At 43.6% G+C, this 17,540-nt stretch overlaps 1 protein-coding gene across 5 annotated transcripts in view; it reads right to left on the reverse strand.

The window, feature by feature from the left end:
• Positions 1–17,540, reverse strand: part of SV2B (synaptic vesicle glycoprotein 2B) — a 256,051-nt gene that overhangs the window by 27,517 nt on the left and 210,994 nt on the right. For all 5 annotated transcript variants that reach the window (XM_070775062.1, XM_019983967.2, XM_019983969.2 and 2 more), the window contains exons 7-9: positions 13,871–13,981; positions 12,339–12,427; positions 8,558–8,722 (exon numbers count right to left, since the gene is read on the reverse strand). In XM_070775062.1, coding sequence (XP_070631163.1) covers positions 8,558–8,722; positions 12,339–12,427; positions 13,871–13,981 — 365 coding nt within the window. The remainder of the gene's footprint in view (positions 1–8,557; positions 8,723–12,338; positions 12,428–13,870; positions 13,982–17,540) is intronic.

Here is a 17,540-nt window from a genome sequence, read left to right on the forward strand (position 1 = left end):
TTGCCCTCTGATTGTCAGTGGGGGCAGCTTGGCCTTCAGACAGATGTCCACCTCCTCCCCTTGCCCCAACACTGAGTTGCCGGCATCCAAAAGAAAGCAAACTTTGCTTTCCGCCAACCTGGCCTCTGTATTGGCTTTTGAGCAGTGAGCAGCCAGACCCCACTTTTGGTTACATAACCTTGGTGTGTGTGTGTGTGTGTGTGTGTGTGTGTGTGTGTTAGTTGCTCAGACGTGTCCCACTCTTTGCGATCTCATGGACTGTAGCCCACCAGGCTCCTCTGTCCATGGAATTCTCCAGGCAAGAATACTGGAGTGGGTAGCCATTCCCTACTCCAGGGGATCTTTCAGACCCAGGGATCGAACCCAGGTCTCCTGCATTGGGGGCAGATTCTTTATGGTCTGAGCCACCATGGCTCAGCTACATAACACCACATAACCTTGATACCAAAGATCAATAAGAACAGTACAAGGAAAATATACACCAATCCCATTTACATGCAAAAATCCTAAATAGAACATAAGTGGTTCTGTGTGTGTGTGTGTGCACGTGTGTGTGTGCACACATGCATGCTCAGTCGTGTCCAACTCTGCGACCCCAGGGACTGTAGCCCGCCAGGGCTCCTCTGTCCGTGAGATTTTCCAGGCAAGAATTCTGGGGTGGATTGCCATTCTTACTCCAGGGGATCTCCCAGACCCAGGGATCAAACCCACGTCTCTTTCATCCCCTGTGCTGGCAGGCAGAGCCTTTACAACTAGTGCCATTGGGACGTTAGGCACCATGCAGACTATTTCCACTGTGCTCTGCTTATTTATCCATACTTCCCTCTCCCCTAACCTCTGGCAACCACTGATTTGCATAGTTTTGCCTTTTTCGGAATGACATACAGCTGAAATCATAAGGATGCAGCCTTTTTAGCGAGGTTTCTTTCACTTAGGAACATGCATTTAGGTTCTCAAGGCCTTTGTATGACTTGATCCCTTACTTCTTTGGCACTAAATAATATTCCAGGGCCAGTATGTACCACAGTTGATTTATCCATTCACCTGCTCAAGGACATCTTGGATCATTGCTAGATAATAGGGTAGTTCTGGCAGATGGTATATGGGACATCCCTGTGGCTTCCTCTCAATTTCACTGTGAACCTAAACAGCTCTGAAAATAATCTTAACAGAATAATAAGTTGAAACCCAATCTGAAATATTTGCACAATTTTTTGTAGAAAATAAAAAATAAAGGACATGTGTGTTGCCTCCACATTTTGACAGTTATGAATAAAACAGCTATAAACATCTAAACAACACAAAAAAGAATATTAGTAAATCAAATTTGTCGATGTATTGCTACTTTAAAAAAATCACATGGAATGATCAAGATATATCCCAGGAATTAAGTACAGTTGAATATCCAGAAACAATATTACTTTAATCTATCATATTAATAAGTCCAAGGAGAAAGCCATATGATTGTCATAATAGATGCAGAAAAGCATGTGACAGATTCAATATGCTTTCATAATAAACACCCTCAGCATACCTAAAAGAGAATTTCCTCAACTTTATAAAGAAGACCAATCAAAAACATAGCAAGTATCATACTTCAAAGGAAGACACCCAAATTACGCCCACTGAAGTCAGGATACCCATTAGCACTGACATTATAATCAACACAATACTGTACATCAACTACACCTCAATTAAAAATATTTACAATAAAAGAAGTAAATGGCCTAAAAATAACAACAAAAAAAACTAATTGCAAAATTTATAGTATGAAAATTATACATTCACATCTATAACAAAGAGAAGACTAACACAAGAGAAGACTCTACACATGGACATCACCAGATGCTCAACACTGAAATCAGATCGAATATATTCTTTGCAGCCAAAGATGGAGAAGCTCTATACAGTGAGCAAAAACAAGACCAGGAGCTGACTGTGGCTCAGACCATGAACTCCTTATTGCCAAATTCAGACTTAAATTGAAGAAAGTAGGGAAAACCACTAGACCATTCAGATATGACCTAAATCAAATCCCTTATGATTATACAGTGGAAGTGAGAAATAGATTTAAGGGCCTAGATCTGATAGATAGAGTGCCTGATGAACTATGGAATGAGGTTCGTGACATTGTACAGGAGACAGGGATCAAGACCATCCCCATGGAAAAGAAATGCAAAAAAGCAAAATGGCTGTCTGGGGAGGCCTTACAAATAGCTGTGAAAAGAAGAGAAGTGAAAAGTAAAGGAGAAAAGGAAAGATATAAACATCTGAATACAGAGTTCCAAAGAATAGCAAGAAGAGATAAGAAAGCCTTCTTCAGCAATCAATGCAAAGAAGTAGAGGAAAACAACAGAATGGGAAAGACTAGGGATCTCTTCAAGAAAATCAGAGATACCAAAGGAACATTGCATGCAAAGATGAGCTCGATAAAGGACAGAAATGGTATGGACCTAACAGAAGCAGAAGATATTAAGAAGAGATGGCAAGAATACACAGAAGAACTGTACAAAAAAGATCTTCACGACCCAGATAATCACAATGGTGTGATCACTGAACTAGAGCCAGACATCCTGGAATGTGAAGTCAAGTGGGCCTTAGAAAGCATCACTACAAACAAAGCTAGTGGAGATGATGGAATTCCAGTTGAGCTATTCCAAATCCTGAAAGATGATGCTGTGAAAGTGCTGCACTCAATATGCCAGCAAATTTGGAAAACTCAGCAGTGGCCACAGGACTGGAAAAGGTCCGTTTTCATTCCAATCCCAAAGAAAGGCAATGCCAAAGAATGCTCAAACTACCACACAATTGCACTCATCTCACACGCTAGTAAAGTCATGCTCAAAATTCTCCAAGCCAGGCTTCAGCAATATGTGAACTGTGAACTTCCTGATGTTCAAGCTGGTTTTAGAAAAGGCAGAGGAACCAGAGATCAAATTGCCAACATCCGCTGGATCATCAAAAAAGCGAGAGAGTTCCAGAAAAACATCTATTTCTGCTTTATTGACTATGCCAAAGCCTTTGACTGTGTGGATCACAATAAACTGTGGAAAATTCTGAAAGAGATGGGAATACCAGACCACCTGACCTGCCTCTTGAGAAATCTGTATGCAGATCAGGAAGCAACAGTTAGAACTGGACATGGAACAACAGGCTGGTTCCAAATAGGAAAAGGAGTTCGTCAAGGCTGTATATTGTTTATTTAACTTATATGCAGAGTACATCATGAGAAACGCTGGACTGGAAGAAACACAAGCTGGAATCAAGATTTCCGGGAGAAATATCAATAACCTCAGATATGCAGATGACACCACCCTTATGGCAGAAAGTGAAGAGGAACTAAAAAGCCTCTTGATGAAAGTGAAAGTGGAGAGTGAAAAAGTTGGCTTAAAGCTCAACATTCAGAAAACGAAGATCATGGCATCCAGTCCCAGCACTTCATGGGAAATAGATGGGGAAACAGTGGAAACAGTGTCAGACTTTATTTGTCTGGGCTCCAAAATCACTGCAGATGGTGACTGCAGCCATGAAATTAAAAGACGCTTATTGCTTGGAAGGAAAGTTATGACCAACCTAGATGGCATATTCAAAAGCAGAGACATTAGTTTGCCAACAAAGGTTCGTCTAGTCAAGGCTATGTTTTTTCCAGTGGTCATGTATGGATGTGAGAGTTGGACTGTGAAGAAGGCTGAGCGCCGAAGAATTGATGTGTTTGAACTGTGGTGTTGGAGAAGACTCTTGAGAGCCCCTTGGACTGCAAGGAGATGCAACCAGTCCATTCTGAAGGAGATCAGCCCTGGGATTTCTTTGGAAGGAATGATGCTAAAGCTGAAACTCCAGTACTTTGGCCACCTCATGCGAAGAGTTGACTCATTGGAAAAGACTCTGATGCTGGGAGGGATTGGGGGCAGGAGGAGAAGGGGACGACAGAGGATGAGATGGCTGGATGGCATCACTGACTTGATGGATGTGAGTTTGAGTGAACTCTGGGAGTTGGTGATGGACAGGGAGGCCTGGCGTGCTGCGATTCGTGGGGTGGCAAAGAGTCAGACACGACGGAGCGACTGATCTGATCTGATCTGATCTATAACAAAGCGTGATATTTACCTAAAATTTAAAGCACACAAAATAATGCTGTACAGTGTTTACAGATACATAAATATATTTGAAAGTATAAAAACACACATGCGTGTAAAACACCGAATTTATGACCGTGGTGATCATTACTCCTTGGGAGGAAGAAAAACAACATTAAAAAGAGCAACCAAGTGAGTGATGTTTAATCTATATTAAAATCTGAAGTCAGTGTGAAAGTCGCTCAGTCGTGTCTAACTCTTTGTGAATCCATGGACTATACAGTACACAGAATTCTCCAGACCAGAATACAGGAGAAGGTAGCTTTTCCCTTCTCCAGGAGATCTTCCCAACCCAGGGATTGAACCCAGGTCTCCCACATTACAGATGGAATCTTTACCAGCTGAGCCACAAGGGAAGCCCACTGGAGTGGGTAGCCTATCCCTTCTCTAGGGCATCTTCCCAACCCAGGGATTGAACCCAGGTCTTCCGCATTGCAGGCGGATTCTTTACCAGATGAGCCACCAGGGAAGCCCGAAGTCAGTGCATCACAGTTTATGATTTTACAAAGCTAATAAATAGGGTTGCTCTGAATAGGGTTGTTGTGTTATTCTCTACTCTTTGTATATTTGATATATTTCATGATGTAATAAAAAAGAAAAGAAAGGAGACAAAACAATTGTTATTGGCAGATGACAGGGCTGTTAGAGCTAATAAAAGAGCTCAGCTCAAACATCCCCAGATCAATAGGATTTCTGTTGATCTGCAATAATAACCTGGGTAAAGGTCTGATGGAAAAACAGCCACCCCATTTTTAGTAGCTATTTAGTTGTAAATGGGCTTCCCACGCAGTTCAGTGGGTAAAAATCCGCATGCAATGCAGGAGATGCAGGTTTGATTCCTGGAGAGGGAAGATCCCCTGGAGGAGGCCATGGCAACCCACTCCAGTATCCTTGCCTGGGGAATCCCATTGGACAGAAAAGCCTGGAGGGCTACAGTCCATGGGGTCACACAGAATTGGACATGACTGAAGCAATGGACTATGCATGCATGCACAGTTGTAAAATATTCAGGAAGAAGCTCTATAAGAACTATGCACAACCTAGATTAAATTTCTAAATTATGCTGGGGTATTTTAGTATTGGGCTTCCCTGTTGGCTCTGTGGTAAAGAAGACATGGGTTTGATCCCTGGGTCAGGAAGATGCCTTGGAGAAGGAAATCGCAACACACCCAGTATTGCTGTGGGGGAAATGCCATGGACAGAGGAGCCTGGCGGGCTACAGTTCATGGGGTTGCAAAAGAGTCAGACACGACTTAGCAACTAAACAACAACAATAATTTCAGCAACCCTGAAGCATGATGGACATTTTATCTCAATATTATGACTTTCTGATGTGCAATCAGAGGCTTACACAGGTCATAGAGGGTTCAGTTAGTCACTGACCCACCAAGGCTTGGAACCTAGATCCCCAAGTCTTGGCTACTTCCTCAGACCTGAAGCCAGAAGGTACGTTTAACACATTTCCCACCCTTGGCAGCTTCATGGGGCGTTATTGCCCTGAAACACACCCACTGCAGATGAAGAAAATTTTTACTGATGCCTCACTAAAAAGAGCTTTTAACTGTGTGGGTAGCATGTCACTATGATGCATGAAATCAACCTTCTCTCTTCTAGATTGACTTTCTTTCTCTTTGCTCTCCCTGCTGAAAGTAATCTTCCTCATGTGTGGTAGCTAATAAAGTAAATAATTTTACCTAGAATTTTAATCAGCAAAGTGTGGCTAAAGTCAAACGGGGACTACTGGTAAGAGTGGGGACAATGCTAACAAATGTGAAGAATTTAACTTGTCAAAACAGACTCGATTCCCACAGGTGAGGTGTTTTCTGGTTTGTGACCAGCAGATGGCAGCATAACTCAAGAAAAACAAACAAACCCACGTTCAATTCCTTAGTTTCAAAGGTTCCTAATCTTTTTTGAATTGTGGTGCTGGAGAAGACTCTTGAGAGTCCCTTGAACAGCAAGGAAATCAAACCAGTCAATCCTTAAAGGAAATCAATCCTGAATATTCATTGGAAGGACTGATGCTGAAACTGAAGCTCCTTGGCCACCTGATGCAAAGAGCTGACTCACTGGAAAAGACCCTGATGCTGGGAAAGATTGAAGGTGGGAGGAGAAGGGGATGGTAGAGGATAAGATGGTTAAATGGTCTCACGGACTCGATGGACATGAGTTTGAGCCAACTCCGAGAGATCGTGAAGGACAGAGAAGCCTGGTGTGCTGCAGTTCACAGGGTCACAAAGAGTCAGACACGACTTAGTGACTGAACAACAACATATGATATTATCTACGAAATAATCAGCCTTGTTATCATGGTCATCACCATCGCCATTATAGTAACACCACAATAGAGTGTCACTGAACAGAGGCAATTTCACAGATGAAGTCTCTTTTAATGAATTTGTCTCTGCATGGAATAACATCATATCAGAGGGACATCTAGCCATCTATAACATCCCTTACTTTTCAACACTTCCAAAGCATTCTAATAAAGAAGGGCAACATTTCTTCTTTTTTTTGGTGGTGTGGGGGGTGTCGCTGTGCTGGGTCTTCCTGCAAATCACAGGCTTTTTTTTTTTTTTCCTCTAGTGCTTAATTGCCTCAGGACGTGTGGGATCTTACTTCCTGGAGCAGGGATCAAACCTGAGTCCCCTGCATTGGAAGGAGGATTCTTAACTGCTGGATCACCAGGGAAGTCCCAAGAAGGGCAACATCTCTTCCTTGGTAATGCCAATGCAAGATCTCTGTGTTTACACTGAAGAGCCCTGACAGTGAGAAATCCCAGCGGGGATCACCATCCACCACCAACCATCAGCCTGGGAACTGCCATCCTTGGAGTGGCCACTCTCAGCAGATTCCAGTGACCCAAGTGTCCCCAGCGAAGGCATGTGCACACGTGGGCGTGTAAACGTGTAGATGTTTGTGACTGAGCCTCGGCATTTTAAAACATCATCTGAAAATCTGAATTCCATGTCTACTGATAGTCACGCCTAACTTTCCTTCCTCAAAGGCCTTATATTTATAGAAATAACATTCCTCTTTTCAAGTCACACTTTCTTTCTCATTCTAAATAACAGAGAACATTTGCTAAGGTCTGGCCAGTAACATACGGACTAGACGGCCCAAGGCCCCCGCCTTGGACTTCATCCAGACTCGTACCTCTTTCCCACAGCAGCTAAGAGTCAATGGGCACAGCCACTTGGACACATAGCTGGGTGCGGGCTGGAAAAGTAGAACTGGCATTGGAGGAGAGAATCCCTGGCGAAAATTCTTGCACAGGTGCATGAATGAGGGGCAGCATCTATCACTGACACTGAATTGCCTGGGCTGTGGGGTTTCTGGTGTAGCCCTCCCCTGACCCAGTGAGCTTGCTAAGGATAATTCAAGACGGCTAACAGCAGAGGTGGAGATGTTCAGCTTAGCAGATCACGTGGCTTGGAGGGAACTTTGTGCTGTCCTGACCCATCTGGGGCCATTGGAGGCAACCTCAAGGAGGCATTCTTAAAGCCCAGCGGTCTGGACTATCCATCTCAGTGTTCCAGGAGTAGAAAGAGGAGGGGTCAAACAGACTGAAGACAAGGTCTGTCTGCGAGCTTGCTGTTGTGTCCAACTCTTTGCAACCCTATGGACTATGTAGCCTGCCAGGCTCCTCTGTCTATGGGATTCTCCAGGCAAGAATACTGGAGTGGGTTGCCATTTCCTTCTCCAGGGGATCTTCCCGACCCAGGGATCACCTGTCTCTCCTGTGTCTCCTGCACTGCAGATGGATTCTTTACCACTGAGCCACCAGGGAACCCCTGAAGAGGATATGGGCAAGACTTTTTTAACACTGCTCTAATTTTTTTTCCCCAAAGGACAACAACACTCTTGATGGCAAAGGGCCATGCCAATAGACACTTGGAGGTAGGATCTTCCTGACCCAGGGATCAAACCCACATCTCCTGCATTCCAGGAGGATTCTTTACCCACTGAGCCGTCGGGGAAGCCAATAATAGGTGAAAGAATATCATAAAATAGAGTTATATTAGCCTTGGGCTTGCTGCTGAAGAAGCATCCAGAATCAAAGAAAAAGCTCACCAGTCAGGCTGTGAGTTGGTGCCAGACCTCTGGGCCCTCCCTCCCGGCAGGCATCATTGAGGGGCTCTCTGTGCATCACCAATAAACGTGTGAGGTCTCAGACAAGACAGCCTGGTTGACCCTCCTTGATCAATCAACCCTAGCCAGGATGATGGGGGACCGCACAGTATAGACAGGGCCACCAGGGGGCACTGTCGAGTCTCTGGCAGCCTAGGCAAAGTGTGATATTCTATCAGTCTCAGAGCTCAATCCCCACCATATTGAATTCTTATCTGGCCAATGCCTCCCTCCCCAAGACCCACACACACTCCTCTTGATCTAAGGAAAGTCCATGGTCCTGCACTTACTTGTCATTCACAAGTTTCCCGTGTTGGTGAATCTGATTTTCCATTGTGAAGTTGATTGTGACACCGTACACGTGCTCGTCGTGAAACACCTTCATTTTGGACTTGTACGCTTCATCTTGAAAATACCGGATCATGTCAGGGAACCAAACTGTCAGTCCATAGTAACTGTAATGGAGAAGAAAGAATATTGGAGCGGCAACACCATCAGAGTCTGCATTTCTGATATGATGTAAATCAAGCCCATTTTAAATGAGTCCATATGGTTCATTAGAAAATACAACCTTATATAAGTAGACCTAATGGAAAAAAGTCACAATAGTCTCTACAGATGCCAAAAAGGCACTTGATAAAAAAAACAACATGCATTCTTGATTAAAACAGCAATAGATTAGAAATTCATGTGTGCTTCCTTAGCATGTAAAAATACATATAGTGCTGGTGGTTTAGTTGCTAAGTTGTGTCTGACTCTTGCGACTCCGTGGACTTAGCCCACCAGGCTCCTCTGTCCTGGGATTGCCCAGGCAAGAATACTGGAGTGGATTGCCATACCCTCCTCCAGGGGATCTTCCTGACCCAGGGATCAAACCCAGGTCTCCAGCCTTGCAGGCAGATTCTTTACTGACTGAGCCACCAGGGAAGCCCAAAATATATATAAATATATCTCAACTCAAAAGGAAGGATCTTCTGATGGGGAGAACACTGTGGTCACTCCCACAAACATAAGAAATAAAACCAGGATACCCATATCCTCACTACTATTTAACACTATGTTGTAGTGTTAGCTAACTCAGTTAATTAAGTTAGTCTTAACTAACTCAGCTACATAAGGAAAAAACATAGGAATATAAAATTACAAAGCAAGCAGTAAAACTATATTTGCAGATGGCATTTTATACCTAAAATCTCAAGATCACCAACTCTAAAAGATGGCCATGAAACACAAAAATCATGCTCCATCCCACTCATAACCTGAAAAGTGAAAATTAAAACCACGCTATGTTATCATTCTCGCCCACCAGACTCAAAACCTTGAAGTTTGCAAAAACTCTGCTGGTGAGGCTGCAGGTAAGCAGGTGCTCTTATGCATTGCTGGGAAGAGGACGGCATTTTGCAATACCATCTTCAGGTGAATTGGTCAGTACCTGCAATAATTACTGATGGATTTATCGCCTTTTGACTCCATAATTCTATTTCTAGGAATCTATTCCACTGATTAACTTGTCCAATACAAAGGAGCCCACAAAGAGTGACTCACTGTGGCCCTGTTTGCAACAACAAATGTCTGAAAACTTCCTAACAATCTGGGAACAGGGTCCTGGTTGAATAAAGTGTAGAGTTGTACTGTGGAGAGCTATGCATACATTCTATGCTACTGTAAAAAAAGAATGTAAATCTCTATCTAGCGGTATGAGAGAGCTCCAGAATATATTGTTGAATGCAAAAAGGAAATGCAAAACTGCTTTCTTGCAGTTCCTTCTCATAAGAAAACAATAAAGAAATTTGTAAATATACATACATTTGCTTAAATTTACAAAAAGAAATACTAGAATGATAAATAGAAAAATAAAAGATAATTACATAGAGGACGCAGAAGAGAGTAAATAGAGGGGGAAGGAAGCGAGACCAGATCTCTCTGAGGTTCCAACACTGGAAAGCCATTACCTACTTGACAAAATTAAATTAGACATAAGGAAATCTCTTAAAACTTTCAGTGAATTGGATCCAAGGGTCTACCATTTTAGCTTCTGAAATGTTCTGTGTTCTCGTCTAGCTTAGATGGGACAGGTGGATGTGAGCAGTCTGCTTCTACATTTATCTGTTTGGTAAAGAGACTGTTTGGGCTCCATCAATATCTATTGGAAGACACTTGGTTAGATATTGGAAAAGGCAGGTCTTCACACATTCCTCCCATAATCCAAGAGGTCATTAAAGCCAATTGAATTCCCTGGGTTGAGGGGAATGAGTCTTTGGCCATGGGCGGTGGTGAACAAAATAACTTCATAGATGAAAGTTTAAAATCTCACCAAAAGATTTTAGTTGATAATAGCAATTTATTGAGCACTTACTGATGTGCCAGAAACAACTGCACTTTATCCATACAATGAAACAGCCTCTTAACACTATAAATGGGCCCCAAAACTGGCACAGAAAGAAGGGTCATGTTATCTGGAGGTGAATAAAATGACTAGGGTGAGAGACTACTATTTAAGAGAGGAGCCAGCTAATCATCGATCACATTATATTTCATTTACTTTATTGCTGTGGATATTATTGCAAAGGTTCTCTGTTTTCTGTATTTAATATTCACAAGGACACAGACAGCTGCTGACCCATCATTCCCTGCTTCTTCCTTGGGAACAGGAAGTTGATTTTGTTTGGGTGTCAGTGCTCAGGAAAGCTAACGGTATCATCAGCTGAGAGGCAAATCTTGATTAGTCTGAAGTCATCGGGAAATCACATCCCGATCACCAGTGGCTAGTTTAGCCCTAAAGCATGTGACACACACATTTGGCTAATATAATGTCGGGGTGGGGAGAGTCTGCTGGCAGCTTCAGAGAAAGGTTTGAAGTGAAAGTGTTAGTCGCTCAGTCATGTCGGACTCTTTATGACCCCATGGACTGTAGCCTGCCAGGCTACTCTCTCCATGGGATTCTCCAGGCAAGAATACCGGAGTGGGTTGCCATTTCCTTCTCCAGGGGACCTTCCCGACCTGGGGATCAAACCCCAGGTCTCTTGCATTGCAGACAAATTCTTTAACATATGAGCCACCAGAGAAGATGAGAAAGGTTTCCTTGATGTTAAAAAGTGGAGCTCAGGGACTTCCCTGTTGGTCTAGTGGCTAAGACTCCACATCCTCCCAAGGCAGGGGTCCAGGTCAGGTAACTAGATACCACACATCATAACTAAGACTTTCCAAGCCTCATCTAAAATAATAATAATAATAATAATAATCCCCCATGCAGCAACTAAAGATTCTGCATGCTATAATGAAGATCAAAGATTCCACATGCAGTAACCAAGACCCAGCAGAACCAAGTAAAAAGAAAATTATTTTTAAAAAGTCAATCTCAGAGAAAGGCAGCCTCTTCCTTGTTGGGACACTTTTCCATGTCCGAGAATGCCAAGAGCAGTTGCAGACATCTTGCTGGCAGATGAGAACTAGCCTGAGGCTGAATCCCCACCTGGAGGCTGCCTCTCCATGGAATTCTTATTACAAAGGATCAGAAATTTCCTTGTTGTAGAAGCCACTAGAGTGGGTTGCCTGTCATAGCCAAAAGCATCCAATCTGACACAGACTCTATATGAGTTAGAACCAATGGTAACCCTCAATGTACAGATGAGGCATGGGAAGCACAAGAAAATTAATGAACTTTTTGTTCAATTGCTAAGTTGGGTCTGACTCTTTGCAGCCCCATGGACTGCAGCACACCAGGCCTCCCTGTCCATCACCAACTCCCGGAGCTTGCTCAAACTCGTGTCCATCGAGTCGGTAATGCCATCCAACCATCTCGTCCTCTGTCATCCCCTTCTCCTCCTGCCTTCAATCTTTCCCAGCATCAGGGTCTTTTCCAATGAGTCAGCTCTTCGCATCAGGTGGCCAAAGTGTTGGAGCTTCAGCATCTGTCCTTCTAATGAATATTCAGGGTTGATTTCCTTTAGGACTGACTGGTTTGATCTCCCTGCTGTCCAAGGGATTCTCAAGAGTCTTCTCCAGCACTACACTGTCTACGTTTGTCATAGCTTTTTATTAATTAATGAACTTAAGGAAGACAGAACTTACCTTAAAGCCATGGTAAACCAGACCACGGCCAGAATCAGCGTGTTCATCCTGTAGGGCCCCATCACACAGTACAGAGCGTTTTCCCAGACCTATAACCCACAGCAGAGATGGGTGGTTAGAGGCAGAAACTTGTGACTTGGAAGAACTCCTTTTTAAGATTCTCTACTAAATTGCCTAGGAACCCATGGAGAGAACAGGCAGCAATGTCTTCCAGAGGCAGCAATTCTGCTCAAGGAACAAGAAACCCTCTTCTGTTCTTATTAGCTGGTGTCATGCTCTAACAGTCCTGCAGCATCCACGAACACAATGATGCATGTGACCAAAAGCACAGTGAGTGGGGATGTCAGGGTGCTGAATAGCCTTGAGCTCTTCTCCCCGCCAATGGGAATGGATGCTATTTCAAACACTGAACCACCCTCCACCAAGAAGGTTATCCAGGCTCAGCTGACTCTGGCCGTTGACTACCTGAGTGTTTGACAGTTGGCTTGTCTCACAGGACCACTTCTCTGGAGAAATGGCCTTGCCCTTCATAAATATTTTCTCAGAGATCACTTAAAGGGGTCCTTTCTTTCACTCCGTCCCTCCTTCCTACAGTTTATTTAAAGAGAAAGTGCCATTGGAGTGGCATATCAGCAAGAATTTTCACCTGGTCTAAGACTCCCAGCACTGTGGGACAAAAATTGATCCTGAAATGTCTCCCAAATATGGATTGAATTTTGGGCCAACAGGAGGAACTGATAAGTGGATTGCTGCCTGTCATACTGGTAAACAGAGGATGTCACCTTCATCAGTGACTTCAGCCATCACCAGAAGGCGAGCTGGTGAACCCTGAGGGAACTCAGAAGGGAAAACAATACCTGCCTTTTAGCAGCCACCAGACTGCAGCCTCTCCCCATGGTGAGCCCTGAGGAAACTCAGGATATGAAAACACAGGAAGGACATTCCCCAGATAGCTGAGGTGCATATAAAAGGAATAATTTCAGTGAGCCCAGACTTTTGCATCTTCCCAGGCATGGAAAAACACTAAATTCTTTAACGTGACATATCTAGTTTCCTTTCATTAACAATAAACTTTTGATGGTCAGACTACCTGCCCTTTGTTGCAAAACTCCTATATATCTGGCTTCCACCATCCTCGCCTCCTTGGATAGTTCTCTCAGAGTTACTTGAGCTGCTACCTCCTGGGCTTGAAGTCCTAAAAATTCCCACTGAATAAAACATAACTCTCAGACCAAAAGAAGAAGAAGAAGGTGCTAGAAAAAACGATGCTTTCTCAGACTAGACATTGTGTCTACATTCAAAATCTCTGCCTTTGGAAAGAAGAGCAAAGAAAAGAAACTAAGGATTAGACACTTTGTGGTTCAGAGCTCACAGAAGTTGGAGGTCGGTGTGGGCTAGGACCCAGCTGTTGCTTCCTGCCCATCACTGTGCCCTGGGTTGACAGGCGTGTTCAGAATCGCTATTCCTCATCCACTGTCATTACAACTCACCACAGAGCCTCCCTCTCACCCACCCCAGGTCTCCAAACATACCTGCTTGAAAGTGGTCTTGAATCTGACCAACCAGCGTTGATACCAAGTTCCTGTTGAACTCTGGATCTCAATGAACTCATCCATTTGCTTGGGAGTTTTAATGTTGGAAACCTGTGAAGCAAAGACGGGCTAGAGAATCTCAACCTTACTTTGACTTTTCCATTTTTAGTTGACTGTAACTGACTTTATTAACTTCCTTAGGGCTAGAGGAGCTTTTGGTGACCCTCTAGTTCAGTAATTCTTAACCAAAATTATACACAGCATCTCTTAGTGATCTTTCTCAGGTAGATATGTCCCACTGCAGACAAATGATTCAGAGTTTTTTTCACTCAGTTATGGCTTTGGGAAATACACTGAGGTCCTGTCTATATATTACTTGCCCATAATAGAGTTGACTGCACCTTAAAATTCACAAGTCTATCCTTAATGGGCATTAACATCAGAGAAGTCTAGAGCCTGCATAGACAACTGTGTGTGTGTGTGTGTGTGTGTGTGTGTGTGTGTGTGTGTGTGTTAGGAGAGAAAGCTTGCTCTGGAAGACTTTTTTAATTATTTTTTTTTTTTTGGCTGTGCTGGGTCTTTGTTGCTGCACGGGCTTTCTCTAGCTGTGGCAGGTCGGGGCTACTCCCTGGTTGCGGTCTGTGGGTCTCTCATTGTGGTGGCTTCTATTGTTGTGGAGCACAGACTCTAGAGCATGAGGCTTCGGTAGTTGCAGCTTCTGGACTCTAAAGCGCAGGCTCAATAGTGTGGCACATGGCCTTAGCTGCTCCACAATATGTGGGATCTTCTTGGATCAGGGATCAAACCCATGTCTCCTGCATTGGCAGGTGGATTCTTTGCCACTGAGCCACCAGGGAAGCCCTATGTAAGACATTTTTTAAACACAGCAGAATAAAAGACATTAAGTCCTCCTTCTGCACAGCAAAAGAAATCACCAACAAAATGAAAAGACAACCTACTGAATGGGAGAAAATATTTGAAAATCATAAATTTGACAAGGGACTAATATTCAAAATATATCAAGAACCCATGCAACTCCCAGCAAAAAAAAAAAAATCCAATTTGAAAATGGACAGAGGATCTGAATAGACAGTTCTCCAAAGAAGACATAGAGATGGCCAATAGGCAGGTGAAAAAAATGCTAAGCATCACTAATCATCAGGGAAATGCAAACTAAAACCACACTGAGATATCACCTCATACCTGCTAAAATAGTTATTACCAAAAAGACAAAAAATAACATGTGTCCATTAAGACGTGGGGAAAAGGATACCCTTCTGCATTGTTGGTGGGGATGTAAACTGCTGAGGCTACTATGCGAAATAGTATGGAGGTTCCCTCCAAAATTAAAAATAGAACGACCATATGATCTATGAATTCCACTTCTGGATGTTTATCTGAAGGAAATGGAAACACTAAATCAAAAAGATATCAGTACTCCCATCTTCACTGCAGTATTATTATAAAGGTGAAGATATGGAAACAACCCAAGTGGCCATTGATAAGTGAAAGGATAAAGATGTGATACACACACACACAGGAATACTAACCAACCATAAAATAGGAAATCTTGCCATTTGCAACAACGTGGGTGGGCCTTGAGGACATCATGGCAAGTGAAATAAATCAGATGGAGAAAGACAAGTACTGCATGATCCCACTTATATTTGGGGAATCAACCAAACCAAACAAAAACAGAAAACCAAGCTCATAGATACAAGAACAGATCGGTGGTTTCCAGAGGGGAGGGGTGTGGGAGGGTTGGACAAAACAGGAGAAAGGGATCGAAAGGTACAAACTTGCAGCTATAAAATAAGTCCTGGGATGTAATGTAGAGCATGGTGAAAACAGTTCAGTTCAGTTCAGTTCAGTCGCTCAGTCGTGTCCGACTCTGCGACCCCAGGGACTGCAGCACGCCAGGCCTCCCTGTCCATCACCAACTCCTGGAGTTTATTCAAACTCATGTCCATTAAGTCAGTGATGCCATCCAACCATCTCATCCTCTGTTGCCCCCTTCTCCTCCCCATCTCAATCTTTCCCAGCATCAGGGTCTTTTCCAATGAGTCAGTTCTTTGCATCAGGTGGCCAAAGTATAGGAGTTTTAGCTTCAGCATCAGTCCTTCCAATGAATGCTGCTGCTGCTACTGCTAAGTCGCTTCAGTCGTGTCTGACTCTGTGCGACCCCACAGACAGCAGCCCACCAGGCTCCCCCGTCCCTGGGATTCTCCAGGCAAGAACACTGGAATGGGTTGCCATTTCCTTCTCCAATGCATGAAAGTGAAAGTGAAGTCGCTCAGTCGTATCTGACTCTGAGCGACCCCATGGACTGCAGCCTACCAGGCTCCACCGTCCATGGGATTTTCCAGGCAAGAGTACTGGAATGGGGTGCCATCGCCTTCTCCAGTGAATATTCAGGACTGATTTCCTTTAGGATGGACTGGTTTGATAATAGTTAATAATACTCTATATTCATTACTTGAAAGTTGCTAAGAAAGTAAATCTTGAGTCCTCAACACAAGAAAAAACATTTTGTAACTGTGTGGTGACAGATGGTAAGGAGACTTATTGTGGTGATCATTTTGCAATGTATACAAATATTGAATCATTATACAGAACTCCTGAAACTAATACAATGTTACATGCCAATTATACCTCAATTTTTTTTTAAAGGGACTTCTCTGGTGGCTCAGATGGTAAAGCGTGCCTACAATGTGGGAGGCCTGGGTTCCATCCCTGGATCAGGAAGATGGAGAAGAAAATGGCAACCCACTCCAGTCCTCTTGTCTGGAAAATCCCATGGACACAGGAACCTGCTAGGCTACATGCATGGGGTCACAAAAGTCGGACACGACTGAGCAACTTTTTACTTCACTTTTAAAAAAGAGACATTAGGTCTTCCTTGCTACCCCTGGTTTTCCTGTTGGAAATCAAAGAGATAGGGAATGGGAATAAGGCTGTGTGTAACAGGGAAGAACAGAATCTGACTTCATGTTGGATATGTTTCTTTAACCTTTGCTTTCTGTGGCTTTTGTTTCTAAAAGGATGCTGTCTACAGCTGTAAGCTTTCCCTGCCTGGGGAACTCTGCCCCTCTACGCGCATACTAAGTTGCTTCAGTCATGTCCAACTCTTTGTGACCCTATGGACTGTAGCTGACCAGGCTCCTCTGTCCATGGAATTCTCCAGACAAGAATACCGGAGTGGTTGCAGGGGATCTTCATGACCTAGGGATGGAAACTTCGCCTCTTTCACCTCCTGCATTGGTAGGTGGATTCTTCACCAAGAGCCAGCTGGAAAGCCCACCCCTCTACTGACTTTAAACTAAAGTGTCTTTGTTTAGCTCACAGGGAAACACGCCAACCCTGCCCACCTGTGAATGGCTGCAGGGAAGAAGAAATGAACACATCCCCTCCCCAAGGCTGGCCAAGCCAGGAGATATTTTGCAAGATTTATGGTCTTTTTACTTTACTTCCTCATCTCCTCCCTGTCTCTATTCTATAAAAGAAACTAGCACCCAGAACCCTATAAGATGGTAGTCCACCACCTTCTTGGACACCCAACTTTCCAAATAAAGTCTCTCTTCCTTGTCTCAACACCTCCTCTCCCAATTTATCGGCCTGTTGTGTGGTGAACAGACCAAGCTTTGACTCAGCAACACAAGTACCCTGGAAA

This window comes from Bos indicus, chromosome 21, assembly GCF_029378745.1.
Source record: "Bos indicus isolate NIAB-ARS_2022 breed Sahiwal x Tharparkar chromosome 21, NIAB-ARS_B.indTharparkar_mat_pri_1.0, whole genome shotgun sequence".
Classification (NCBI taxonomy): Eukaryota; Metazoa; Chordata; class Mammalia; order Artiodactyla; family Bovidae; genus Bos; species Bos indicus.